This window comes from Pseudophryne corroboree, chromosome 8, assembly GCF_028390025.1.
Source record: "Pseudophryne corroboree isolate aPseCor3 chromosome 8, aPseCor3.hap2, whole genome shotgun sequence".
In the NCBI taxonomy this organism is placed as follows: Eukaryota; Metazoa; Chordata; class Amphibia; order Anura; family Myobatrachidae; genus Pseudophryne; species Pseudophryne corroboree.
Genome location: NC_086451.1, coordinates 27,291,012 through 27,318,368, shown reverse-complemented (window position 1 = coordinate 27,318,368; position 27,357 = coordinate 27,291,012). Strand labels below are relative to the sequence as shown.

Here is a 27,357-nt window from a genome sequence, read left to right as displayed (position 1 = left end):
TGCAAAACATGCACTGTGTGTGCCCCCGAGGACCGAGTTTGAGAACCTGTGGTCTAGGGTGTACCCTCAATTGTGCGTGCATCAGCAGTGGGGTGGTCCCATCTGATGCATGGTCTACTGAATATATCTGAACGCAGAATGGAAGGATATATCGCACAGTGGTACACCGGATCGTGCAGTATGTACGGCCACTCGATATATCCTTCCATGCAGCGTCAGTTAGCTGGTATACACATTGGGGGTCATTCCAAGTTGATCGCTCGCTAGCAGTTTTTAGCAGCCGTGCAAACGCATAGTCGCCGCCCCTGGGGGAGTGTATTTTCGCTTTGCAGGAGTGCGAACGCCTGTGCAGCAGAGCACCTGCAAACACATTTTGTGCAAAACAAGACCAGCCCTGTAGTTACTTATCCTGTGCGATGATTGCTGCGACCAATGACACGGTAGTGACGTCAGATACCCGTCCAGCAAACGCTCGGCCACGCCTGCGTTTTTCCAAACACACCCAGAAAACGGTCAGCTGACACCCAGAAACGCCCTCTCCCTGTCAATCTCCTTGCGATCGGCTGTGCAATTGGAATCGTCACTAGAACCAGCGCAAAACCACAAAGGACTTCGTACCCGTATGACGCGCGTGCGCATTGCGGTACATCCGCAGATTAGCCGTTTTTTTCACTGAGCGCTACGCAGCGAACAACGGCAGCTAGCGATAAACTCGGAATGACCCCCATTGTTCTGATGTGTAACTTGGCCTTAGTCAATTGTGGACAAGACTATGGAGACGATTTATCAATACTCCCTATTTTTTATGGTAAAGTGACAGATGATACTGATGTTTTTCAGAGACGCGTTTCATCAATATTTATCAGTATTTCAGGTATCGGAGAGGTGTTGCATGATCTTGCCCCTCTGATGATGTGTATCTCTATATTTCGCGCTTTGCTTTTGCGATACCCCCTTGCTTGACTGCGTTTGCGTGAAGCGGCCAATGGGGAGAAGAGAGAGCTTTTTGGCGCTTGACATATTTAAGGCACCTAAGGAAGTCTGGCAGGAAAGCTTTGGGATGAGATAAGGATTATGGTACGGAGGCCACAAGCAATAAATCTATACTGAACGGTAAACTGCGTGAGTAGGGCTTCATAACACTAGAGGGTATGGGGGTCATTCCGAGTTGTTCGCTCTGTAAATTTTTTCGCATCGCATCGATTTTCCGCTTAGTGCGCATGCGCAATGTCCGCAGTGCGACTGCGCAAAGTAAATTTGCTATGCAGTTAGGTTTTTTACTCACGGTTTTTTCTTCGTTCTGGTGATCGTAATGTGATTGACAGGAAGTGGGTGTTTCTGGGCGGAAACTGGCCGTTTTATGGGTGTGTGCGAAAAAACGCTACCGTTTCTGGGAAAAACGCGGGAGTGGCTGGAGAAACGGAGGAGTGTCTGGGCGAACGCTGGGTGTGTTTATGACGTCAAACCAGGAACGACAAGCACTGAACTGATCGCAGATGCCGAGTAAGTCTCGAGCTACTCAGAAACTGCACAGAGATGTCTTTTCGCAACATTGCGAATCTTTCGTTCGCAATTTTGATAAGCTAAGATTCACTCCCAGTAGGCGGCGGCTTAGCGTGTGTAAAGCTGCTAAAAGCAGCTTGCGAGCGAACAACTCGGAATGAGGGCCTATATTTATTTAAAGCTTCTTAAATTGGAAAGTGATGATGTTGTCCATAGCGGTCTTGCCTGATCTAGGTTAACCCTTGAATGCCGACACTGAAAGATCAACAAGTGTGAAATGCTCCCTAAAACATTCTCACTTATTTATTCCTATATTTTGCTTTAGCAGAAAAGCACGTTCTATGTAGTGTATCTTTCCCGAATGCCATAAAACGTCAGCATGCAAAGTCGAGGTTCCTCCAGAAACGCGATTTCTAGGGGACTGTCCCAGTTGGCAGGTTCTCTCCAGTTTGTGGGTAGGTGGGGGGCACTACTTCTGCTATACACAGCGGTGACAGGTGGCTCCCGCGCATGCAGCAATTTAATGGTGTATTGGGGTGGGGGTGGGGTGTGCTTGGGAGCAGTGTAGGACCGCATAAGAGCTACGCACACCCACTGTGCCATAGCAACGCCCCACAATGCCGCAGTCTCATCCCCAGTGTGTTGCAGCCTTGCCACATGTCAAGATTCGGGGTTTAATGTTGGGAGGTACGCCTCTACTGCCTAATTAAATAAGGTTCACGTTATCCTGGAGACAGTAAAGCCAGCAGCAGCTCCAACAAAGAGACAGTAATCAGAGAAAGGTGTTTTTGCACGCAATACACTTATACATAAGCGATTTTAATGATAGCGTCCCTTTAATGACCCCCAAACAGCTGCTCCAGATTTTCCTCTCCGCACCAGTCTCACCAGGCACACTGTAGAGAGCAAGTGCGCAGTGTTTCCTCTGAAAGCCGCGCTTAATAACCGGATTTCCAGAAACTGAAAGACGCCCGGGCCCTTACCTCGCCTGGGGCAGTGACTGACGGCCATTGCTCAACAATGCAACATATGTCAATTATTTATGAACCTCAGTCTTTTAGGTGTTCCTGGCAGACATAAAGTCGGAAGGGATTAATAAACACTTATATGATTATATGTTCTCTGTGTGAAACAATGTATATTCATGTTTCACAGCACCTATCCCCCCCCCCCCCAACACCCCACCCCAGTAACATTACCTGACGCAGCATCTTTCCACTACAAAGCTTCCAGCGTAATATCACCTGGATTCCTGCACTTTAGTAACTCCTTCTTCTGCCAGATCTACACAATCTGTATTTAACCCCATCTGTAACAAACCTGTGCAATGATCCCCTTTCCGCTTGATCACTGTAATGGAAACTCAGCACCAGTAGGGTTAAGTTTTGCAATTAGTTTATTATCCCGTATTACGGGGCTCTAAAGGGAGTGCAATACGCAAGGCCTTGGCTTGTGCACGCACTGTAAACACACACCCACACGTACGCACACACATATGGAACAGGCTGCTTGTCTTCCAGAATTATGTCAGAGTTCCAGTTATCCTGCACTGGGAGCGTTGGTGGCGAGTCCTCTGACCTCCCCCCGTCATCATTGCAGTATTGGCTCATTTGGAAGGTCCTGTAATTCACGAAGACCCTGGAAAAATTCAAAGACCGCTCAGTCATTACAGCCTAAATAAGAGATCTGACTACTATATACTGCCAGCAGAACAAAATAACCACAGTACACCTCTGCCCTGTCCTGACCATGGTTAAACCCCCCCCCCCCCACAGTGCTGTCCGGATGCCGACGGTCACATGACCAACTGCGCAATCCCAACATTGAAGCGGGAAATTGTTTTTACCCCCCCCCTCACCCTCCGAGAATGGCGGAGTTACCATTAAACCTCCCTCCCTCTGCCCTAACCCCCTTCTACATGCATCCTGTTTTAATGTATGAACAGAGCAGTGAACTAAAGTTAATATGTATCGGCGTCCAGTAGGGGGCGCACTGCACTCTTTTGGTAGTCAGAACAGAACAATGTATCCGTCGGATGTCATTTTATTTCAGAAAAGGACTATTCCACATGGCAAGTCGCTGACTTGAATCAAGTAAACTCTATATCAGGTTAACAGTTGGGTACACAACGTGCTTTGTGGACTAATAAGAGTTTGCAGTATGTTTATCTTCATTTTGACCTAATGTAACGCAAATTACAATATGATAAATTACATTCATGAAGAGAGTCCAAACCAAAGGGAGCAATCTTAGAGCAAACCTAGAATCTCCCGTAATTCATCTGGGGGTGGAGCTTTTAGTCATGCGGCTCCGACTCTATGGAACAAACTCACTTCCCCGCACAGTGCGAGAGGCCCCAACTACAGAGTAGAATCAAGACTTTCCTGTTTACTCAGCATTTCCATAATGTCCCTTTAGTATCTTCATGCTTCTGTATTTTATGAAAATGTACTTCATTATTTTCTGTACTATATTATGCTATGTATCTGTTAAGCGCCTTGAGTCCTATTTGGAGAAAGAGCGCTATATAAATAAAATTATTATTATTATTATCTTGCAACGGGCCTATATTTAGGCAATTTGCATATTTGTAATAGTTGCGTTGGGGGAGATTTATCAAAGCTTGGAGAGAAATAATGGTGGTCATTCCGAGTTATTCGCTCGCTAGCTGTTTTTTAGCAGCCGTGCAAACGCTATGCCGCCTCCCACTGGGAGCGTATTTTAGCTTAGCAGAAGTGCGAACGAAAGGATCGCAGAGCGGCGGCAAAGTTTTTTTGTGCAGTTTTAGAGTAGCTCAATACCCACTCAGCGCTTGCGATGTCTTCAGACTGTTCAGTTCCTGTTTTGACGTCACAAACACGCCCTGCGTTCGCCCAGCCACGCCTGCGTTTTTTTCCTGCCACGCCTGCGTTTTTACGAACACTCCCTTAAAACGGTCAGTTGACACCCAGAAACGCCCACTTCATGTCAATCACTCTGCGGCCAGCAGTGCGACCAAAAAGCTTCGCTAGACCTTGTGTGAAACGACATCGTTCGTTGCAATAGTTCGACGCGCGTGCGATTTGCGCCGCATACGCAGAAGTGCCGTTTTTTTTTGCCTCTTCGCTGCACAGCGAACGAATGCAGCTAGCGATCAACTCGGAATGACTACCAATGTACCAGCCAATCAGCTCCTAACTGCCATGTTACAGGCTGTGTTTGAAAAACGAAAGTTAGGAGCTGATTGGTTGGTACTTTATCTCTCTCCAATCTTTGATAAATCTCCTCCAAGGCAACTATCACAAATGTGCTCTGGTCCATAGTAACCAATTACAGATAAGCTTTGATCAATATATTATAGGCAAATCTGATTGGCTGCAGTAGGTTAAATGCCAAAAGCTAGGTGCAGCTTGCCCTGGCCACTTGCAAAACGATCTCATATTGTTTATTGATTTCCTAAGGCCATCTGTGGGCTATTGAAGTTATTGCATATCACAGTGCTATGTTTTTATTTACAGTTATTTATATGGTGCACACATATTCCGCAGCGCTGTACAGAGAATATTTCTGTCTGTCACATCAGTCCCTGCCCCAATGGAGCTTATGATCTGTGGGGCAGATGTAAGAAAGTGCGCTACGTACATTTTGCACATAGCGCAAGTTACAGTAATTCCCGCTCTTACTGCTTCACCTGAATGTATGATTGGTGCTTTTGCGCCTGCTTATGGGGAGCAAATAGCGGCATTTTCATTAGCGAATATGCCGTATGCTTCTTTAGGGAGCCACTGCCGTCTATTGGGACCCGCTGCTGTACCTTATGTATCAACGGGGACACCGCGCTTATCGACTGGCTATCCCTCCATGCTCTCTTCGTCTCCTCCAGGCTGCCGTTGCTTGTTTTCTATTCTCTGCTCCAGCCAAACGGGTGCCCCCGCCACCTCGCCAGCGTCGGTATCCCTGAGGATCCAGCTCGCATGTGCGAGGAGACAGTCGCAGAGACTGCTGGGAAGGAGGCCTTCGGCGCATGCGCGGGAGGAGATCGAACGCCGGAAAGGAAAAGAACCATGAAGCGTGCATGCGCACGGGGGGCAGGCGCGGGGAACAGAATCATAAGCCAATTAACCTACCAGTATGTTTTAGGAGTGTGGGATGAAACCAGAGCAAACTCACAGACATGTGGAGTACATACAAACTCCACACAGATTGGTTCTTGGTGGGAATCATACCCAAGATCGCGGCGCTGTGAGGCAATAATGCTGACCAGTATACCAACTGTGCACAAATGTGGGTGTTACCCGAAAGAAACCAATTAGACGGCTGCTTTTATCTTCCAAGCTGGATCAACACATAGGGGGCCGAATCCGATTGGTTACTGTGTGTCACAGCACATTGTATATATAGCTCCATATTAAGACATTTAGCATTAGACCTCATACTTGTGTCATTACACTATGTTATAGAATACCCCCTCCTGGGTTCATCTCTCACCTCTAGTACCAGCCTGATATGAGCCTTAATATTTGCAGCGTCTTTGGTCAGATTGTCACTGATTCTGAAAGACAAGTAAGGGTAGCGGCACAAGATACAGACTCCATTATGGCACCAACGACTCTGTGATCAAACATTATGATGAGCGAATAGGGACAGGGTTGTAACATGCACACAAACACACAACAGGACTTATGTATTCATCTGGGGGTCGAGCTTTCAGCTCAGTAGTTCCGACTCTGTGGAACCCCGCACAGTGCGAGAGGCAACCACTCTAGAATTCTTAAAAAATGGACTCAAGACTTCCTGTTTACTCACGCGTTTCACTAATGTCCCATACTAAGCTTGTTTTGTATTTTGTGCTGTAACGGCAAATGTAAAACACTTTGGGTCCTATTAGGAGAAAAGTGCTATATAAATAACATTATTATTATTATTATCTGACTGGTTGCTATGAGCAAAAACCACCTTTTTGCCTTTGCCCCATTTCAGGGAACTGTGCGCTGTAAGTAGATGATCTGCACAGTCAGCCATGTTTATGTACTGCACTGTAGTCCATACACAGAGCCAAAAGCCCATCCTTTGCACTCGTGTCTTGACAGGATTATAGGTGTGTCTCGATAAACGGTTTGCCTGCTACTGATTATGTACTGCGTAAATGGCCATTTTGTCCTCAGCAAATTACCTGCAGTGAAGGCCGCCATTTTGTTGGCTGGACCAATATTCACAGGGTGCACCCTACACATTCACAGGAAGTACAGGTTCCTTAGCGATGCAACTAATTCCTAGTGAATTAATAGTCTATTGGCTCAGTTTACAAAATGGCTGCCTCACCTGCCACTAAATCCTCACTTTTCAAAATGGCTGCCTCCACTGTGGTTAGGTGATGAATGCAGCTCCTGACTGATTCATTTATAGTGAAAGACTGACAAAAAGAAAATGAGGATTACAGAAAATGTAGGGGAAAAGAAACATTAGGAGATAGAGGCCTTATCATAAAGAGTCAGAATTTTCTTACTGTGTCAGCATTTTGCTTTTCTTTTCGATAAACCTCAGAGCTTCACCCAGGGTCAGCTCAGCAAAGAAACCAAATCCCAAAGCCAGAAAGATCTTAGAGGAGTCAGGGCTGAAGAGAAGAACATAAACAACAAATATGAGAGAAATTATGTTTCTGTCCTAGATGTCTGACACATATAGTTATACAGTCGTTCTATGAGTCTAGTGAGGAGAGAAGGGATTACAAGATAGGGAGTAAGATGGAGAGACTGAGGTCAACATACAAGGGAGATAGAGATGGTGGGGTAAGATGGAGAGTCAATGGATAGCATACAAGGCAGAGAGAGGAGGTGGGGTAAGATGGAGAGACTGAGGTCCGCATACAAGGCAGAGAGAGGAGGTGGGGTAAGATGGAGAGACTGAGGTCCACATACAAGGCAGAGAGAGGAGGTGGGGTAAGATGGAGAGACTGAGGTCTGCATACAAGGCAGAGAGAGGAGGTGGGGTAAGATGGAGAGACTGAGGTTTGCATACAAAGCAGAGAGAGGAGGTGGGGTAAGCTGGAGAGACTGAGGTCCACATACAAGGCAGAGAGAGGAGGTGGGATAAGATGGAGAGACTGAGGTCAGCATACAAGGCAGAGAGAGGAGGTGGGATAAGATGGAGGGACTGAGGTCTGCATACAAGGCAGAGAGAGGAGGTGGGGTAAGATGGAGAGACTGAGGTCTGCATACAAGGCAGAGAGAGGATGTGGGGTAAGCTGGAGAGACTGAGGTCCACATACAAGGCAGAGAGAGGAGGTGGGATAAGATGGAGAGACTGAGGTCAGCATACAAGGCAGAGAGAGGAGGTGGGATAAGATGGAGGGACTGAGGTCTGCATACAAGGCAGAGAGAGGAGGTGGGGTAAGATGGAGAGACTGAGGTCTGCATACAAGGCAGAGAGAGGAGGTGGGGTAAGCTGGAGAGACTGAGGTCTGCATACAAGGCAGAGAGAGGAGGTGGGGTAAGATGGAGAGACTGGGGTCCACATACAAGGCAGAGAGAGGAGGTGGGGTAAGATGGAGAGACTGAGGTCTGCATACAAGGCAGAGAGAGGAGGTGGGGTATGATTGAGAGACTGAGGTCTGCATACAAGGCAGAGAGAGATGGTGGGGTAAGATGGAGAGACTAAGGTCCACATACAAGGCAGAGAGAGGAGGTGGGGTAAGATGGAGAGACTGAGGTCTGCATACAAGGCAGAGAGAGGAGGTGGGGTAAGATGGAGGGACTGAGGTCTGCATACAAGGAAGAGAGAGGAGGTGGGGTATGATTGAGAGACAGAGGTCTGCATACAAGGAAGAGAGAGGAGGTGGGGTAAGCTGGAGAGACTGAGTTCTGCATACAAGGCAGAGAGAGGAGGTGGGGTAAGATGGAGAGACTGAGGTCCACATACAAGGCAGAGAGAGGAGGTGGGGTAAGATGGAGAGACTGAGGTCTGCATACAAGGCAGAGAGAGGAGGTGGGGTAAGATGGAGGGACTGAGGTCTGCATACAAGGCAGAGAGAGGAGGTGGGGTATGATTGAGAGACAGAGGTCTGCATACAAGGCAAAGAGAAGAGGTGGGGTAAGCTGGAGAGACTGAGGTCTGCATACAAGGCAGAGAGAGAAGGTGGGGTAAGATGGAGAGACTGAGGTCCACATACAAGGCAGAGAGAGGAGGTGGGGTAAGATGGAGAGACTGAGGTCCACATACAAGGCAGAGAGAGGAGGTGGGGTAAGATGGAGAGACTGAGGTCTGCATACAAGGCAGAGAGAGGAGGTGGGGTATGATTGAGAGACAGAGGTCTGCATACAAGGCAGAGAGAGGAGGTGGGGTATGATTGAGAGACAGAGGTCTGCATACAAGGCAGAGAGAGGTGGTGGGGTAAGATAGAGAAACTGAGGTCTGCATACAAGGCAGAGAGAGGAGGTGGGGTAAGATGGAGAGACTGAGGTCCACATACAAGGCAGAGAGAGGAGGTGGGGTAAGATGGAGAGACTGAGGTCTGCATACAAGGCAGAGAGAGGAGGTGGGGTAAGATGGAGAGACTGAGGTCCACATACAAGGCAGAGAGAGGAGGTGGGGTAAGATGGAGAGACTGAGGTCTGCATACAAGGCAGAGAGAGGAGGTGGGGTAAGATGGAGAGACAGAGGTCTGCATACAAGGCAGAGAGAGGAGGTGGGGTATGATTGAGAGACAGAGGTCTGCATACAAGGCAGAGAGAGGAGGTGGGGTATGATTGAGAGACAGAGGTCTGCATACAAGGCAGAGAGAGGTGGTGGGGTAAGAAAGAGAAACTGAGGTCTGCATACAAGACAGAGAAAGGAGGTGGGGTATGATTGAGAGACAGAGGTCTGCATACAAGGCAGAGACAGGAGGTGGGGTATGATTGAGAGACAGAGGTCTGCATACAAGGCAGAGAGAGGTGGTGGGGTAAGATAGAGAAACTGAGGTCTGCATACAAGGTAGAGAGAGGAGGTGGGGTAAGATAGAGAAACTGAGGTCTGCATACAAGACAGAGAGAGGAGGTGGGGTATGATTGAGAGACAGAGGTCTGCATACAAGGCAGAGAGAGGTGGTGGGGTAAGAAAGAGAAACTGAGGTCCACATACAAGACAGAGAGAGGAGGTAACGGGGGGAAGAATGGCTTTGGAGCGGTACCGGTCACTCACACCTCAGCGTTTACGTAGAAATTGCAGCCTAGATCAACCTGCGTTTGGAGGGGCCCAGAATCCAGCTCCTGCAGAAAAATAAAAACAGGAACACCAAACTTGATATACTAATAGTCAATCTCATGTATATACCCAGGTAATCCTCTAAATGTGTTCAACTTCAAACGTATGACAACATTTTTTTTCATACTAATGAGGATATTCCTATTGTAGGGGATGCCCCCTACCTCAGTGGTGTCTGCTGATGCTGCACAGCTCAGAACTAGTTCCAATTATGGTTTAGTCACTAGTATCCTTAATGAGTCATGAGGTATGGGGTGCCTCCTACCTCAGTGGTGTCTGCTGATGCTGCACAGTTTAGAACTACAGTCCAAATTATGGTTTAGTCACTAGGAACTAGTATCATTAACGAGTCATGAAGTAGGGGGTGCCTCATACCTCAGTGATATCTGGTGATGCTGCACAGTTCAGAACTATAGTCCGAATTATGGTTTAGTCACTAGTATCATTAATGAGTTATGAGGTAGGGGGTGCCTCATACCTCAGTGGTGTCTGCTGATGCTGCAGTTTAGAACTACAGTCCGAATGATGATTTAGTCACTAGGAACTAGTATCATTAATGAGTCATGAGGTAGGGGGTACCTCATACCTCAGTGATATCTGATGATGCTGCACAGTTGAGAACTACAGTCAGAATTATGATTTGTTTTTAACTAAAGTCAATCAGCTGTGTTGTGAAATTACCAGAACGAGGAATTTACTGTATTTAGGTAAATGCTACAGTTAAAAGCAAAATTGAATGACAGAAATAAGAAAATATAACAAACATTTTAATTGTCTTCTATCGCGGCACCAGTGTTCACTGCTAACTTGCTATTCCAACGCAGCTCTTTTATCATGTGTGCTAAATACATTTTGCGAAATTAAAAAAAATCCGAGACTGCAGTCATTTAATCACCAATCACATAACTGGCCCCTCCCACTGTATCAACACCTGCACTTTTGAGAAAAATGTGCCTTTAGCTAGTATATATATTAATGTAAACTGGTGGCCATCAGCTATCAGTCATTCAGTATAGTGAAGTTTCGTTAACAGGGCATGAGTGCAGAAATTAGGCAGAGGTCCATCAGCTGGAAGGCAGGTAGGTGTACACACACACACACACACACACACACACACACACACACACACACACACACACACAGGCAAATGTAAAAATGATTGTTGGTGAGGAGGAGCTACAAACACGGTTGAGGCAGCCATTTTGTTAATGAAAAGAAGATACATAAGAATTTAAGCTAAGAATTTCTTTTGGGAACTAGTGACCTCACTGAGGCACGAGGCACTTCATGCCTCAGTAATGTCAATTAAGTTTCTCCTTCGTCCTAGAGGATGCTGGGGACTTCAAAATGACCATGGGGTATAGACGGGATCCGCAGGAGGCATGGGCACTTTAAGACTTTAATGGGCGTGAACTGGCTCCTCCCTCTATGCCCCTCCTCCAGACCTCAGTTAGATTCTGTGCCCAGAGGAGACTGGTTGCACACTAGGGGAGCTCTACTGAGTTTCTCTAAAAAAGACTTGTTAGGTTTATTATTTTCAGGGAGCACTGCTGGCAACAGGCTCCCTGCTTCGTGGGACTGAGGGGAGAGAAGCAGCCCTACTTCTGTGAGTTCAAAGGCTCTGCTTCTTAGGCTACTGGACACCATTAGCTCCAGAGGGTCTGATCACTTGGTGCGCCTAGCTGCTTGTTCCCGGAGCCGCGCCGCCGTCCCCCTCACAGAGCCTGAAGAGAGAAGCCGGTGAGTAGTAGAAGCAAGAAGACTTCAAAGGCGGCAGAAGACTTCAGATCTTCCTGAGGTACCGCGCAACGGTCGCGCTGCGCGCCATTGCTCCCTCACACAAGCGGCACTATATGGGTGCAGGGTGGGCGCCCTGGGCAGCAATAAAATCTTCACTTTGAGACTGGCATGACAGTATACATTGCATAGGCAATGTATACAGACCCCCGCCATGATAAATAAAAGCGGGAACGAAGCGCGCCGTGTAAGGGGCGGGGCTTCCTCCTTCAGCTCCAACCAGCTCCATTTTCTCCACAGCTTGCTGCAGAGACGCTGCTCCTGGCCCTTCACTGCTGTACACAAGTAACAGGGTGCACGAAACGAGGGAAGGGGGGGGGGGGAAACGAAATTTTGGTGTTGATTATTTGGTATAAAAGCGCTTATTTAATTCCTTCAGACCGGTGAGGCGCTGGGTGTGAGCTGGCAAACTCCCTTTCTGTCTCTCTGAAGGACCTTACTGTGGGTCTGTCCCCTATAGCCCAGTGTGTTTGGGGGTGTCGGTACGCGGTTGTCGGCATGTCTGAGGTTGAAGGCTCTTCCCAGGAGGAGGCTGGTGTGGAGGCTGAACAGAATGTGGGAGTGACTCCGTCGGCACCGCCGACTGCTGATTGGGTAGATATGTGGAGTGTTTTAAATGCAAGTGTGGCTTTATTGCATAAGAGGTTAGACAAATCTGAGTCTCAGAACCAAGCATGGAGACAATCCATGGGAGATGTTTTGTCACAATCTCAGGCCCCCTCAGGGTCGCAGAAACGTTCATTTACCCAGATAGCAGACACGGATACCGACACGGATTCCGACTCCAGTGTCGATTATGATGATGCCAAGTTACATCCTAAGGTGGCTAAGAGTATTCAGTACAGGATTGTGGCAATTAAAGATGTGTTACATATCACAGAAGACCCCACTGTCCCTGAAGCTTGGGAATCCCCTGACAAGAGACTGCAGATTCCCAGGAGAATTGCTATGGCGTATCCTTTTCCCTCGCAGGATAGGTTACGGTGGGAATCCTCACCCACGGTGGACAAAGCTCTGGCGCGTTTGTCCAAGAAGGTGGCGCTACCGTCCCCGGACACGGCGGCCCTAAAGGATCCTGCGAATCGTAAGCAGGAAACTACCTTAAAATCTATTTATGTTACTACGGGTACGCTGCTCAGGCCGGCCGTGGCATCGGCATGGGTGAGTAGCGCTGTTAAAGGTGGGCAGATATCTTGTCATCTGACATAGACACCCTGGATAGGGATAACGTGCTTCTAACGCTGGGTCATATCAGGGGGCGCAGCGATATATCTAAGGGAAGAAGCGAGAGATATTGGCATCTTGGGATCAAGGGCCAATGCCATGGCAGTCTCGGCTAGGAGGGCGTTGTGGACTCATCAATGGAATGGTGATGCTGACTCTAAAAAGGCTATGGAGGCTCTGCCCTTCAAAGGTGAAGTGTTGTTTGGTGAAGGCCTTGCGGACCTGGTTTCTACAGCTACTGCGGGTAAGTCTTCTTTTTTTGCCTTTTGTCCCTCCACAGCAAAAGAAAACGCCTCAATACCAGATGCAGTCCTTTCGGTCTCATAAATTCAGGAAAGGACGTGGATCTTCCTTCCTCGCGGCCAGAGGTAAGGGAAGAGGAAAAAGATCGCCGGCTGTGGCAAGCTCCCAGGAGCAGAGGTCCTCCCCGGCTTCTGCCAAAACCACCGCATGACGTTGGGGCTCCTCTGTGGGAGTCCGCACCGGTTGGGGCACGTCTTCAGCTCTTCGGTCAAGTCTGGGTTCGCTCGGGCCTGGATCCTTGGGTTCTGGAAATTGTGACCCAAGGGTACAAACTGGAGTTCCAAGACGTGCCTCCACACCGATTTTTCAAATCGGCCTTACCAGTTTCTCACCCAGAGAGAGAGGTAGTGTGTGCTGCAATACAAAAGCTGTGTCAACAGCAAGTCATTGTCACGGTTCCCCCGTTACAACAGGGGAAAGTGTTTTATTCAACTCTGTTCGTGGTCCCGAAGCCGGATGGCTCGGTCAGACCGATTCTGAAATTAAAATCCCTCAACCTGTATTTAAAAAGATTCAAATTCAAGATGGAATCTCTCCAAGCTGTGATCTCCAGTCTGGAGGGGGGGGGGGGGGGGATTTTATGGTGTCAGTCGACATAAAGGATGCATAACTACATGTCCCCATATATCCTCATCAGGCGTTCCTGAGGTTCGCTGTTCAGGATTGTCACTACCAATTTCAGACGTTGCCGTTTGGTCTGACCACGGCCCTGAGGATTTTCACCAAAGTAATGGCGAAAATTATTGTGCTCCTGCGCAAGCAAGGGGTCACAATGATCCCATACTTGGACGATCTCCTTATAAAGGCGAGATCAAGGGAGCAGATACTAAAAAGCGTTGCGCTCTCCCTGAAGGTGCTGCAACAACATGGCTGGCTCCTAAATTTACCAAAGTCGCAGTTGATTCCGACAACTCGGCTGTCGTTTTTGGGCATGATTCTGAACACGGAATGGCAGAGGATCTTTCTCCCGTTGGAAAAGGCTCAGGAACTCCAGAACACGGTCTGGAACTTCTGAAACCGCCAAGAGTGTCGATTCATCACTGCACTCGAGTGCTGGGGGAAATGGTGGCGGCCTACGAAGCCATTCCGTTCGGCAGATTCCATGCAAGAACTTTTCAGTGGGACCTGCTGGACAAGTGGTCCGGGTCCCATCTGCACATGCACCGGAAGATAAGCCTGTCCCCCAGGGCCAGGGTTTCTCTCCTGTGGTGGCTCCAGAGTTCTCACCTTCTAGAGGGTCGCAGGTTCGGGATCCAGGATTGGATTCTGGTGACCACGGACGCGAGTCTCCGAGGTTGGGGAGCAGTCACACAGGGACAAAATTTCCAGGGAAAATGGTCAAGCCAGGAAGCTTGTCTGCACACAAACGTGCTGGAGTTAAGGGCCATCTACAACGGCCTTCGGCAAGCGGTACATCTTCTTCGCGACCTGCCCGTCCTGATTCAGTCGGACAACATTACAGCCGTGGCGCACGTAAACCGCCAGGGCGGAACAAGGAGCTGGGCGGCGATGGCGGAGGCCGCCAAGATTCTTCGCTGGGCGGAAAAACATGCAAGCGCTCTGTCAGCGGTCTTCATTCCAGGAGTGGACAACTGGGAAGCAGACTTCCTCCATCCAGGAGAGTGGGGTCTTCATCAAGAGGTCTTTGCAGAAGTGACAAGTCGTTGGGGACTTCCTCAAACAGACATGATGACGTCTCGCCTCAACAAGAAGCTTCAGACATATTGTTCCAGGTCGAGGGACCCTCAAGCAATAGCAGTGGACGCACTGGTGACACCGTGGGTGTTTCAGGCGGTCTATGTGTTCCCTCCACTTCCACTTATCCCAAAGGTGATAAGGATAATAAGAAGAACAAGGGTTCAGGGGATACTCGTTGTTCCAGATTGGCCACGGAGGGCCTGGTATCCGGATCTTCAGGAATTGCTCACAGGAGATCCCTGGCCCCTTCCTCTAAGAGAGGAACTGTTACAGCAGGGGCCGTGTGGGTTCCAGGACTTAACGCGTTTGACGGCGTGGCGGTTGAACACCGAATCCTAGCCAGAAAGGGTATTCCCGGGGAAGTCATCCCCACTCTACTTAAAGCTAGAAAGGAGGTAACGGCGAAGCATTATCACCGTATTTGGAGGAAATATGTGTCTTGGTGTGAATCCAAGAAGGCTCCTACGGAAGAATTTCAGCTGGGTCGTTTTCTACAACTTTTTGCAAGCAGGTGTGGATGCGGGCCTGAAGTTAGGCTCCATTAAAGTGCAAATTTCGGCCTTATCAATTTTCTTTCAAAGGGAATTAGCCTTGCTTCAAGAAGTACAGACTTTCGTGAAAGGCGTGCTGCACATCCAACCTCCCTTTGTGCCCCCAGTGGCACCATGGGACCTTAATGTGGTGTTACAGTTCCTTACGTCACATTGGTTTGAACCTTTACAAAAGGTTGAGTTGAAATTTCTCACTTGGAAAGTAGTCATGCTATTGGCCTTGGCGTCCGCAAGGCGAGTGTCCGAATTGGCGACTTTGTCTCACAAAAGCCCCTATTTGATTTTCCACAAGGATAGAGCGGAGTTGAGAACTTGTCAACAATTTTTGCCAAAGGTGGTTTCTTCGTTTCACATGAACCAAGCTATTGTGGTACCTGTGGCTACTGAAGCCTTGGCTGATTCAAAGTCTCTCGATGTGGTCAGAGCTTTGAAAATGTATGTAGCTAGGACGGCTCCTGTTAGGAAAACAGAGGCGCTGTTTGTCCTGTATGCGGCCAACAAGGTTGGCGCTCCTGCTTCGAAGCAGACTACTGCACGCTGGATCTGTAATACGATTCAGCAGGCTCATTCTACGGCTGGATAGCCGGTACCGAAATCAGTGAAAGCCCATTCCACTAGGAAGGTGGGCTCATCTTGGGCGGCTGCCCGAGGCGTCTCGGCATTACCTCTTTGCCGAGCAGCTACTTGATCGGGTTCAAAACTTTTGCAAAATTCTACAAGTTTGATACCCTGGCTGATGAGGACCTCATGTTTGCTCAATCGGTGCTGCAGAGTCATCCGCACTCTCCCGCCCGGTCTGGAGCTTTGGTATAAACCCCATGGTCCTTTTGGAGTCCCCAGCATCTTCTAGGACGAAGGAGAAAATAGGATTTTAATACCTACCGGTAAATCCTTTTCTCTTAGTCCGTAGAGGATGCTGGGCGCCCGTCCCAGTGCGGACTCTATCTGCAGTAATTGTAAATAGTTATTGCTTATGTTACACAAAGGTTGTGTTTTGGTAAAGGTCAGCCTGTTGCTGATCTCTTTGGTTCACGCTATTAACTGGTTTTAGTTGTATACCATGTTGTACGGTGTGTTGTGGTGTGAGCTGGTATGTATCTCACCCTTAGTTTAACAAAATCCTTTTCCTCGAAATGTACGTCTCCTCTGGGCACAGTTCCTATAACTGAGGTCTGGAGGAGGGGCATAGAGGGAGGAGCCAGTTCACACCCATTAAAGTCTTAAAGTGCCCATGTCTCCTGCGGATCCCGTCTATACCCCATGGTCCTTTTGGAGTCCCCAGCATCCTCTATGGACTAAGAGAAAAGGATTTACCGGTAGGTATTAAAATCCTATTTTCTCATGAATTCATAGGTTCAACATTTTAAGTCAACACATAAGATATCTGCTTCTACGGTGTATAGGGGACAATTCAACCTTAATGATAGAGCAAGTCCCCAACAGGCTCGTAATTCGGCTTTTCACGGTGCCCTCCAGTAGGTACCTGTAGTCTCTCAATGACATTCTTCAGCTGCAGGTACTGGCTGATTTTCTCATACACACTATCGCGGTTCTCCAATACTCTCCTGTGACGAGAATAATTTGTTCATTTTAGCTGGATCCAGAAATATGCACATAGGAATCGTTAACGTTGACCTATCATCTACACACCATCAAGGCAGCCATTTTGGGAGCCGGGCCAATATTAAGCCTATGAAGTTATTAGGAACTTTTGGCATTGATGTGTCATGAGGTAGGTGGTGCCTCCTACCTCAGCGATGTCACTACCTTCTAGTAAACAGAAAAGGGTGCATGGTATTAACATATATAATACTGATTCGACAAATCTAGGCGACCAGTACACTTTAAAACAGAGACATAGTACACTGATTGGCTGTCATTGTCATGGTTCAGTGTTCAAAATGGCTGCCTCCAATGTGTACAAGCATTAGGGGGTATATTTACTAAGGTGTGAGAAGTGGAGATGTTGCCCGTAGCAACCAATCAGAGCCCACTTAACATTTATCTAGCTGCTTCTAGAAGATGATAGAATCTGATTGGTTTCTATGGGCAACATCTCCACTTCTTAAAAACTTGCACGTTAGTAAATATACCCCTAGGTGCGCTTGGTATCTGGTCTCTAGGTCGACAAGACTTAGGACGACAGTGTCTAGGTCGACAGTAAGTAAGTCGACATGATTTCTAGGTCAACAGGAACTCTAGGTCGACATGAGTTTTTCAAAAAATTTTTCTTAATTTTTTGAACTTTTCATACTTTACGATCCACGTGGACTACAATTGGGAACGGTAACCTGTGCCAAGCATAACGGTCGCGGAGCGAGGCACCTTGCCCGAAGCATGGCGAGCGAAGCGAGCCATGTGAGGGGACACTGTGCACTAATTGGGGTTCCCGGTCACTGTACGGAGAAGACGACACCAAAAAAAGTAAAAACTCATGTCAACCTTATGTCATGTCGACCTACTTACTGTCGACCAATAGTGGTCGACCTAGACACTGTCGACCCTCCATACCACACCCGGTGTGCTTATATATGTGTCAGAGACCAGTAGTTATCAGGTGAACTGACTTATATGGGGAAGAGAGACATAAGTCCTGCACGTGTAGGGGAAGGATAATGAGCTTTGTGGTGCTATAGGTGGGCGGAGGGATGAGGTGTAAGGTACTATAGGGTGGTCAGCAGAGATGAGGTGTGAGGTGCTATAGGTGGGAGGGAAGGATGAGGTGTGAGATGCTATAGGCGGGATGGAGGGGTGAGGTGTTATCAGTGCCGTTTCTAGCGGCGGCGAGCCGTGCAACCGCACGGGGCGCCCGCCGCGGCACTTTGTGTGTCCTTATCTCCTCTCCTCCCTCTTCCCGAGCGCTCCTGCTCGGGGGGGCGGAGTTTCGCGAAATGACGCGTTTGCGTCGTGACGTCACAACGCAAACACGGCATTCCGCGAAACCCCGCCCCCCGAGCTGGAGTGCTCTGGAAGAGGGAGGAGATAAGCCTGGAAGGAGGAGGCGGCCGGCGCGAGGGACATGAGCCGGCCGCACCCGAAGAGCGGGAAGATGTAAGTATTATCTCTATCTCTCTCCCCCCTCCCTCCCTCCCCCCCACTTGACACCTGCCTGCTGCACTGTGTAAAATAGGGACACCTGCCTGCCGCACTGTGTAAAATGGAGGGTGTAGTATGGTATGCCGGGCTCCCGGCGACCAGCATACCGGCGCCGGGAGCCCGACCGCCGGCATACCGACAGCGTGGCGAGCGCAAAGGAGCCCCTTGCGGGCTCGCTGCGCTCTCCACGCTACGGGCACGGTGGCTCGCTACGCGCGCCACACTATTTTATTCTCCCTCCAGGGGGGTCGTGGACCCCCACGAGGGAGAATAGTTGTCGGTATGCCGTGTGTGGGATTCCGGCGCCGGTATACTGTGCGCAGGGATCCCGACATTCGGCATACAGAAGACCACCCTAAAATGGGGACACCTGCCTGCCGCGCTGTGTAAAATGAGGACACCTGCCTGCCGCGCTGTGTAAAATGGGGACACCTGCCTGCCGCACTGTGTAAAATGGGGACACCTGCCTGCCGCGCTGTGTAAAATGGGGACACCTGCCTGCCGCGCTGTGTAAAATGGGGACACCTGCCTGCCGCGCTGTGTAAAATGGGGACGCCTGCCGTGCTGTGTAAAATGGGGACTCTTGCCTGCCGCACTGTGTAAAATGGGGACACCTGCCTGCCGCGCTGTGTAAAATGGGGACACCTGCCGCCGCGCTGTGTAAAATGTGGACACCTGCCTGCCGCGCTGTGTAAAATGGGGACACCTGCCTGCCGCGCTGTGTAAAATGGGGACACCTGCCTGCCGTGCTGTGTAAAATGGGGACTCTTGCCTGCCGCGCTGTGTAAAATGGGGACACCTGCCTGCCGCGCTGTGTAAAATGGGGACTTTTTTTATTTTTATTCCCCTGTGGTGGGTGTGATGATATCAGATGAGACCACGCCCACTTTAATGAGACCACACCCATTTTATTCAGGCCACACACCCATGCCGGGAGCGCGCGCGCATGCTGTTTCTTTTTATAGCTATGTGGGGGGGGGACGCAATTTTTTTTATAGCAATGGGGGGGGGGGGGGGGGGGGGCGCATTTTGAAATCTCGCACTAGGAGCCAAATTGGCTAGAAACGGCCCTGGGTGTTATAAGCGGGAGGGAGGGAGGGATGAGGTGTGAGATGCTATAGGCGGGAGAGAGGGATGAGGTGTGATGTGCTACAGATGGGAGGGAGGATTAAGGTGTGTGGTACTATAAGTGGGACGGATGAGGCGTGAGGTGCTATAGATGGGAGGGAGGATTGAGGTTTGAAGTGCTACAGGAGGGATGAAGGAATGAGGTGCTATAGGGGAGTGGGAGGATTGAGGTGTGAAGAGCTATAGGAGGGAGGGAGGAATGAGGTGCTATAGGTGAGAGGGAGGAATGAGGTGTGTGGTGCTATAGGTGGGAGGGAGGAATGAGGTGAGTGGTGCTATAGCTGGGAGTTAGAGATGGGGTGTGTGGTGTTATAGGTTGGATGAGGTGTGAGGTGCTATATCTGTAAGGAAGGTGTGCGGAGTTATAGATGGGATGAGGTGTGAGGTGCTATATATGGTAGGCAGGTATAAGCTATAAGGTGCTATAGGCGGAAGAGATCACATGACAAGCACCGTATGGGGATCACGTGGTCGGTAGCCGGTCACGTGGTGCGCACCTCAGGTCTCGCTGCAGGGTGTCTGTCACGAACGCTTCGTATCTCTGCACCTTCTCCATGTCAGGGGCAGCCTGCGCCGCTTCCGGGCGAATCTTCTGATGTCATGCGGCTATGCTAGGGTCACGTGTCGAACGATGACGTAGGCACACCCGGCCGCCATGATTGTTATTGGCAGCAGTCTTCCTGGTCATGTTTCAGCTTCCGGTCTGACGCCGCGACAAGATGGCGAGCCCCGAGTTACTGCTGGACTCCAGCATCCGGCTCTGGGTAGTGCTGCCCATCGTGTTCATCACCTTCCTGAGCGGCCTCCTCCGGCACCATGTCACCCGCCTGCTCCAGGGAGACAAGAAGACCGAGCTGGAGCCCCTCAGTGACAGGTGCGGCCCCCCTCTCCCAGCAACATGTGCCCCATATCTGCCCCCTCCCCCAGCTACATGTGCCCCATATCTGCCCCCTCCCCCAGCTACATGTGCCCCCTGACCCATATCTGCCCCCCTCCCCCAGCTACATGTGCCCCCTGACCCATATCTGCCCCCCTCCCCCAGCAACATGTGCCCCATATCTGCCCTCCTCCCCCAGCTACATGTGCCCCCTGACCCATATCTGCCCAAGCAACATGTGCCCCTGACCCATATCTGCCCCAGCTACATGTGCCCGACCCATATCTGCCCTCCTCCCCCAGCTACATGAGCCCCATATCTGCCCTCCTCCCCCAGCTACATGAGCCCCATATCTGCCCTCCTCCCCCAGCTACATGTGCCCCCTGACCCATATCTGCCCAAGCAACATGTGCCCCCTGACCCATATCTGCCCAAGCAACATGTGCCCCCTGACCCATATCTGCCCAAGCAACATGTGCCCCTGACCCATATCTGCCCCAGCTACATGTGCCCGACCCATATCTGCCCCCCTCCCCCAGCTACATGTGCCTCTGACCTATATCTGCCCCCCCCAGCTACATGTGCCCCCCCTCCCCCAGCTACATGTGCCCCTTATCTGCCCCCCCCTCCCCCAGCTACATGTGCCTCTGACCCATATCTGCCCCCCCCCTCCCCAGCTACATGTGCCCCCTGACCCATATCTGCCCCCCCCCTCCCCCAGCTACATGTGCCCCTTATCTGCCCCCCTCCCCCAGCAACATGTGCCCCTGACCCATACCTCCCCCAGCTACATGTGCCCCGACTTATATCTGCCCCCCCTCCCCCAGCTACATGTGCCCCCTGACCCATATCTGCCCCTCTCCCAGCTACGTGTCCCCTGACCCATATCTGCCTCCCACCTCCACGTGCCGCCGACCCATATCTGCCCCCCTCCCCCAGCTACGTGCCCCCTGACCAATATCTGCCCCCCCTCCCCCAGCTACATGTGCCCCCTGACCCATATCTGACCCCCCTCCCCCAGCTACATGTGCCCCCTGACCCATATCTGCCCCCCCCTCCCCCAGCTACATGTGCCCCTGACCCATATCTGCCTCCCACCTTCACGTGCCGCCGACCCATATCTGCCCCCCTCCCCCAGCTACATGTGCCCCCTGACCAATATCTGCCCCCTCTCCCCCAGCTACATGTGCCCCATATCTGCCCCCTCCCCCAGCTACATGTGCCCCCTGACCCATATCTGACCCCCCTCCCCCAGCTACATGTGCCCCCTGACCCATATCTGCCCCCCTCCCTCAGCTACATGTGCCCCCTGATCCATATCTGCCTCCCACCTCCACGTGCCCCCTGACCCATATTTGCCCCCCTCCCCCAGCTACATGTGCCCCCTGACCCATATCTGCCCCCTCTCCCCCAGCTACATGTGCCCCCTGACCCATATCTGCCCCCTCTCCCCCAGCTACATGTGCCCCCTGACCCATATCTGCCCCCTCTCCCCCAGCTACATGTGCCCCCCTGATCCATATCTGCCCCCCTCCCTCAGCTATCTGGCCCCACCGGGCTACATGTGCCACCCAAGTTATACTCGACCACCTCTCCCAGCTCCATGTGCCCACAGAGTTATATCTGACCCCCTGACAGCCATATGTACCCCTTGCCCCCGAGTTATATCTTCCACCTCCCCCCAGCTATATGGGGTGTGGCATAATAGATATACACAAATTAGATAAATGTTCAGAGGTCAGTAGTAAAAAGCTTTTCAGGTATAAAAGGCTGACAGGGAAATTGTTGACACAAAAAAGTCTGCTCAGTTGTTTTTTTTTTTTTGCCCAAAATTTGTCCATTTCACAGTCTTTGACCACAATTAGTGTAAATGTAGACCCTTGGTGGCTTGCCATGGGTCGGGCAATGTAACTATTACCAATAGGGGTACACAGTTATGGTTAATGAAACAAGTTATAAAAAAAAATTACCCAAAAACTTGTATCAGCCATTTGAACCTGTCGACCTTTTGACCATGTCGACCGTTTGGGCTCAACCTACTGTTTAACTAAACACGGTCTGTATATACATGGGAATCTTCTATATGTGCCCCTGAATGTTCTCTGGCCCCTCTCCCAGCTATGTCACCCCTGAGCAAAGTCTCTCCCCCACCCCATTATATGTACCCCCTGTGGTTTATGTCGTCCCTTTCCAGCTATATGTCACCCCTGAGCAAAGTCTCTCCCCCACCCCATTATATGTACCCCCTGTGGTTTATATGTGGTCCCTTTCTAGCTATGTCACCCCTGAGCAAAGTCTCTCCCCCACCCCATAACATGTACCCCCTGTGGTTTATATGTGGTCCCTTTCCAGCTATATGTCACCCCTGAGCAAAGTCTCTCCCCCACCCCATTATATGTACCCCCTGTGGTTTATATGTGGTCCCTTTCCAGCTATGTCACCCCTGAGCAAAGTCTCTCCCCCACCCCATAATATGTACCCCCTGTGGTTTATATGTGGTCCCTTTCCAGCTATATGTCACCCCTGAGCAAAGTCTCTCCCCCACCCCATTATATGTACCCCCTGTGGTTTATATGTGGTCCCTTTCCAGCTATGTCACCCCTGAGCAGTCTCTCCCCCACCTCATTATATGTACCCCCTGTCATTTATGTGATCCCTTTTCAGCTATATTTGATCTGAGATCACTAAGCAACCCCAACAAATAACAGCCTCCCCGCTGTGTGCTGCCTCTGCCCATTTCATGCCATGTGTGACCCTTATCACTTTTTACATTAATGGCGTGTGGGTTCTCCCAGCTGTATGGTCCCCTCCCATCTACCCCTGCTGCCCTCACAGCAGACGAGCAAGTATAACTCCCCTGTCTACCTAATGTCTGCTGTTCGGTGAGATCCTCTCCTCACCCTAATGTGACTCTGCTTCATCTCTCAGTCAGGTGCTCATCCGCAGCCGGATTCTCAGGGAAAATGGAAAATACATTCCGCGGCAGGTCCGTATGCTCTTATGTGTTGTGAATGGGACAATGCTGTGTGAATAAGTCTGGGCAAGATGTGGTACAACAGATGCAATGAAAAGACTGCTCATTCTTTGATAAAACAGAATGACCTATTGCAGTGGCGGGGAACCGGACGGGCGAGAAATCCAGTTACCCGCTGGAGTTGTGTTGGTAACAAGGGGAGTGAAAACGCACGTCAAATGCAAACAAGATTTATTTAAGGTGGGTACACACTGATAGATATATCTGCCGATCAATTTATCGGCAGATATATCTATGGATGGATCGGGCAGTGTGTTGAGCATATACACTGCCTGATCCGTCGGGGACTGATGTCATGAACTGGGCGGGTGTGTACACACGCCCACCCACTTCAGCTGTCAATCACCGCCAGTATATTGGTAGATATATTGGCCGTCTGCTGTGCTGCGGAGCCGACGTGATATGTTTGTGAATGACGGAGTTCAGACATATTGGCCGTACACACTAGCCGACGGACGCGCGATATATCGGCTGTTCCAGAGAACGACCGATATATCGGCCAGTGTGTACCCACCTTAAGTTATTACTAGATCCAGCGATTGATTTAGTGATTACTGTAAAATAAATATTTGTTCCCAACTTTATAACCAGAGATTTATGTCTGATATTTAGTTTTATAGGAAACAATGTTTGTTTGATGCAGATGGCATGGTTTATTAACTCTTTACACACCATTGGCTGTGTGTGACCCATCTCTGTATGACCGCTTTCTCCGTTCCACCCAGTCGTTCCTCATGCGGAAGTTCTATTTCAATGATGCAGAGACGGGGTTCTTTAAGAAAACCAAAAGGAAAGTGGTACAACGTAATCCAATGACGGGTAATTATCCATCCTCTGTTCTCAATGTAACTATGGGGAAGAACATTGTTCACACAATTTCACAATGCTTATTGACGTAGGAGCCTAAACTTCAGAGTTATGGGGTACTGAGGCTGATTGTGCAGTATGCATATTCCTATGGGGGGTAAATTGGCTATAGGCTAGTTCCTAAATGCTGGGCTGATCTCGGGGCTTCCTCAGGGTGATCTTAGAATTATGAAGGTTATTTAGAGAAAGTTAAAGCAACAAGAGTTCCTATCATTTTAAAATGGCAAAAGAGATTGCTGAAAATATAAAGTATATGAGATGTATTCAGATTATTATTAATGCAATATCCCCCCCCCCCCCCCCCCCTTTTTGATCACACATATACAGCTCAAGTATAGTTGTAATAAAGCTGCGATAATAGCACCATAACCTCACAGCCATCATTTGAATTGGCCGTGTGTCTTGAGCAGGGTACACACTACAAAGATGTCGGCACAATATGCCGTTTCAAAACGACATATTGCCTACATCGCTCAATGTGTACAGGGGATTGCACGCTCACGCGGACGCTAGCGACGGATGTTTGGTTGTATGTTCTGCACATAAAACCCAAGCTTTGCAGCTAGCGTCCTGTAGTATACTAATGAAGGACAGAACAAGATGTGGTACATCAGATGCAATGAAAAGACTGCTTATTCTTTGATAAAACAGAATGACCTATTGCAGTGGCGGGGAACCGGAAGGGCGAGAAATCCAGTTACCCGCTGGAGTTGTGTTGGTAACAAGGGGAGTGAAAACGCACGTCAGATGCAAACAAGATTGATTTAAGGTGGGTACACACTGACAGATATATCTGCCGATCAATTGATCAGCAGATATATCTATGGACGGATCCGTCGGGGACGGATGTCATGAACTGGGCGGGTGTGTACACAGGCCCTCCCAGTTCGGCTGTCAATCACCGCCGGCTGCCGCATTGTGTACGGGCGGTTGGCCCAACCGCCTGTGTACACACACACCAGTATATTGGTAGATATATTGGCCGTCGGCTGTGCTGCGGGGCTGACGCGATATGTCTGTGAACGATGGAGTTCACAGAAATATCACCCGTACACACTGGCCGACGGACCCGCGATATATCGGCCGTTCAAGAGAACGGCTGATATATCGGCCAGTGTGTACCCACCTTAAGTTATTACTAGATTTGTCGATTTCGTTATTACTGTAAAATAAATATTTGTTCCCAACTTTCTAACCAGAGATTTGTCTGATATTTTTAGTTTTATAGGAAACAGTATTTATTTGATGCAGATGGCGTGGTCTATTAACTCTTTACACACCATTGACACATTGCCTACATCGCTCAATGTGTACAGGGGATTGCGCGCTAGCGACGGACGTTTGGTTGTATGTTCTGCACATAAAACCCAAGCTTTGCAGCTAGCGTCCTGTAGTATGCTAATGAAGGACAGAACATGTTTGTTCCGACCTTCACCAGCATGGCCCCAGTGTGTACACCCGATCTAGGGCTGACAGGGATTCGTTCAGATGTCTGATTGAATCCCTGCCTCTCTAGTGTGTACCCAGCTTTAGGGAATGAATTAGCCAAACTGCCAACACAATAAGACTGCCTGCTGCATTTGTGGTTATCTCCTTTTCTAAGCAGTTTATCACTCTTCATTCCTCAATCCACAGACCCAACCATGGTGACAGAAATGATGAAGGGTAACCTCACCAATGTCCTACCTATGATCGTCATCGGCGGGTGGATCAACTGGGCCTTTTCTGGTTTTCTTACAAGTAAGTGTTACACGTGGAGACCTCCTGAATGATCTCTGTGTGAAGCTGGGTGTCTGTAACATGTCGCACTGTCTTTCTAGCCAAGGTTCCGTTCCCCCTGACTCTGCGATTCAAGCCCATGTTACAGCGTGGTATCGAGCTGGTCTCTCTGGATGCATCCTGGTGAGAACACTTTCTGCCTTCTATCCATCCAGCATGGTTCAGCAATGGCTCTGACCTGTGGTTTTGCTTGTAGGGTCAGCTCTGCATCCTGGTATTTTCTCAATGTGTTTGGACTACGCAGTATGTATACCCTCATTTTGGGACAGGACAATGGTGAGTAGGTGTAAAGGGGTATGAAGTTAATGCCTTCATAACTTCAGTCCATTTTGGTTGGAGTGTTACAAGTTAAACCTTATCCTAGATGGAGTCTGGTGGGACTGTGAGGTGTGGCAGATGCCTACGTCCCACCTCCATCTTGTTGGTGATTAACCATAGAAAACATGTTTAAAACCAACGTCCATCTTGTTGGTGGTTAACTATACAGAACATGGTGAAGACCAACGTCTATCTTGTTGGTGGTTAACTATAGAGAACATGTTAAAGACCAACATCCATTTTGTTGATGGTTAACTATGGAGATCGCGTTGAAGACCAACGTCCATCTTGTTAGTGGTTAACTATAGAGAACGTGTTGAAGACCAAGTAACTGGTCTGCTGGGATGTGCTTTAACCTATGAGAGCTAATCCAAAATTGAGGTTTAGAGCTATAAGGAATGTTGAGCTGATTTCATGGTTATGTCTGTCTTACAGCTGCTGATCAGAGCCGTATAATGCAGGATCAAATGACCGGAGCCGCAATGGCTGTACCGCCCGACACTAATAAAGCTTTTAAAGTGAGTATATAACAAAATGTCATGGGATTGGGGTGTATTGCGGGCCCGTCCCATCATTCAGCTTTATTCAACCTTTATCCTCTCCAGGCGGAATGGGAAGCCATGGAGATTACAGAACACCAATGGGCCCTGGAGAACGTAGAAGAAGATTTGATCTCTAAGGACTTGAGTCTGGACTTTAGTCAGTGATCACAGTGTGGTTGAAAGAGACGCCACCACCGTCTACCTTGTATTTTTCTTAGAGACTGGTTCATTAAAACAAGTCTTGTCAGCTATTGACCCAATGGGATTTCATATTAATTACATCTAAGATCAATGTCATATATATATATATATATATATATATATATATATATAATAAACTATTGTGTCGGTGCCAAGTATAAATAATTTACAAACCAAACACTGGAGATTTTGTAGAACAAACCAGAAGGCCCTGTAATC

At 49.3% G+C, this 27,357-nt stretch overlaps 2 protein-coding genes across 2 annotated transcripts; one reads left to right on the top strand and one right to left on the bottom strand.

The window, feature by feature from the left end:
* Positions 1-2,881: 2,881 nt before the first annotated feature.
* Positions 2,882-20,101, bottom strand: UXT (ubiquitously expressed prefoldin like chaperone). Its single transcript, XM_063936114.1, has 6 exons — positions 20,018-20,101; positions 16,780-16,861; positions 9,661-9,728; positions 6,989-7,096; positions 5,971-6,034; positions 2,882-3,141 (listed from the first exon to the last, which is right to left on the bottom strand). The coding sequence occupies exons 1-6, from the start codon at positions 20,074-20,076 to the stop codon at positions 3,094-3,096; spliced, it is 429 nt and encodes a 142-aa protein (XP_063792184.1). The 5' UTR covers positions 20,077-20,101; the 3' UTR covers positions 2,882-3,093.
* Positions 20,102-20,223: 122 nt separating this feature from the next.
* LOC134948245 (ER membrane protein complex subunit 3-like) lies at positions 20,224-27,197 on the top strand. Its single transcript, XM_063936113.1, has 8 exons — positions 20,224-20,394; positions 23,326-23,383; positions 24,157-24,250; positions 25,934-26,038; positions 26,119-26,200; positions 26,274-26,353; positions 26,831-26,913; positions 27,001-27,197. The coding sequence occupies exons 1-8, from the start codon at positions 20,240-20,242 to the stop codon at positions 27,100-27,102; spliced, it is 759 nt and encodes a 252-aa protein (XP_063792183.1). The 5' UTR covers positions 20,224-20,239; the 3' UTR covers positions 27,103-27,197.
* The last annotated feature ends 160 nt before the right edge of the window (positions 27,198-27,357 follow it).

Bases quoted from the DNA above. Each gene is read 5' to 3' on its own strand.
- UXT (XM_063936114.1), bottom strand. From the start codon at position 20,076: ATGGAGAAGGTGCAGAGATACGAAGCGTTCGTGACAGACACCCTGCAG. The intron at 16,862-20,017 runs GTGCGCACCACG...TTCTCGTCACAG, and splicing joins ACCCTGCAGCGAGACCTGAG to GAGAGTATTGGAGAACCGCG. The intron at 9,729-16,779 runs GTACCTACTGGA...ATTTTTCTGCAG, and splicing joins ATGTCATTGAGAGACTACAG to GAGCTGGATTCTGGGCCCCT.
- LOC134948245 (XM_063936113.1), top strand. From the start codon at position 20,240: ATGGCGAGCCCCGAGTTACTGCTGGACTCCAGCATCCGGCTCTGGGTA. The intron at 20,395-23,325 runs GTGCGGCCCCCC...TTCATCTCTCAG, and splicing joins CTGGAGCCCCTCAGTGACAG to TCAGGTGCTCATCCGCAGCC. The intron at 26,914-27,000 runs GTGAGTATATAA...TATCCTCTCCAG, and splicing joins ACACTAATAAAGCTTTTAAA to GCGGAATGGGAAGCCATGGA.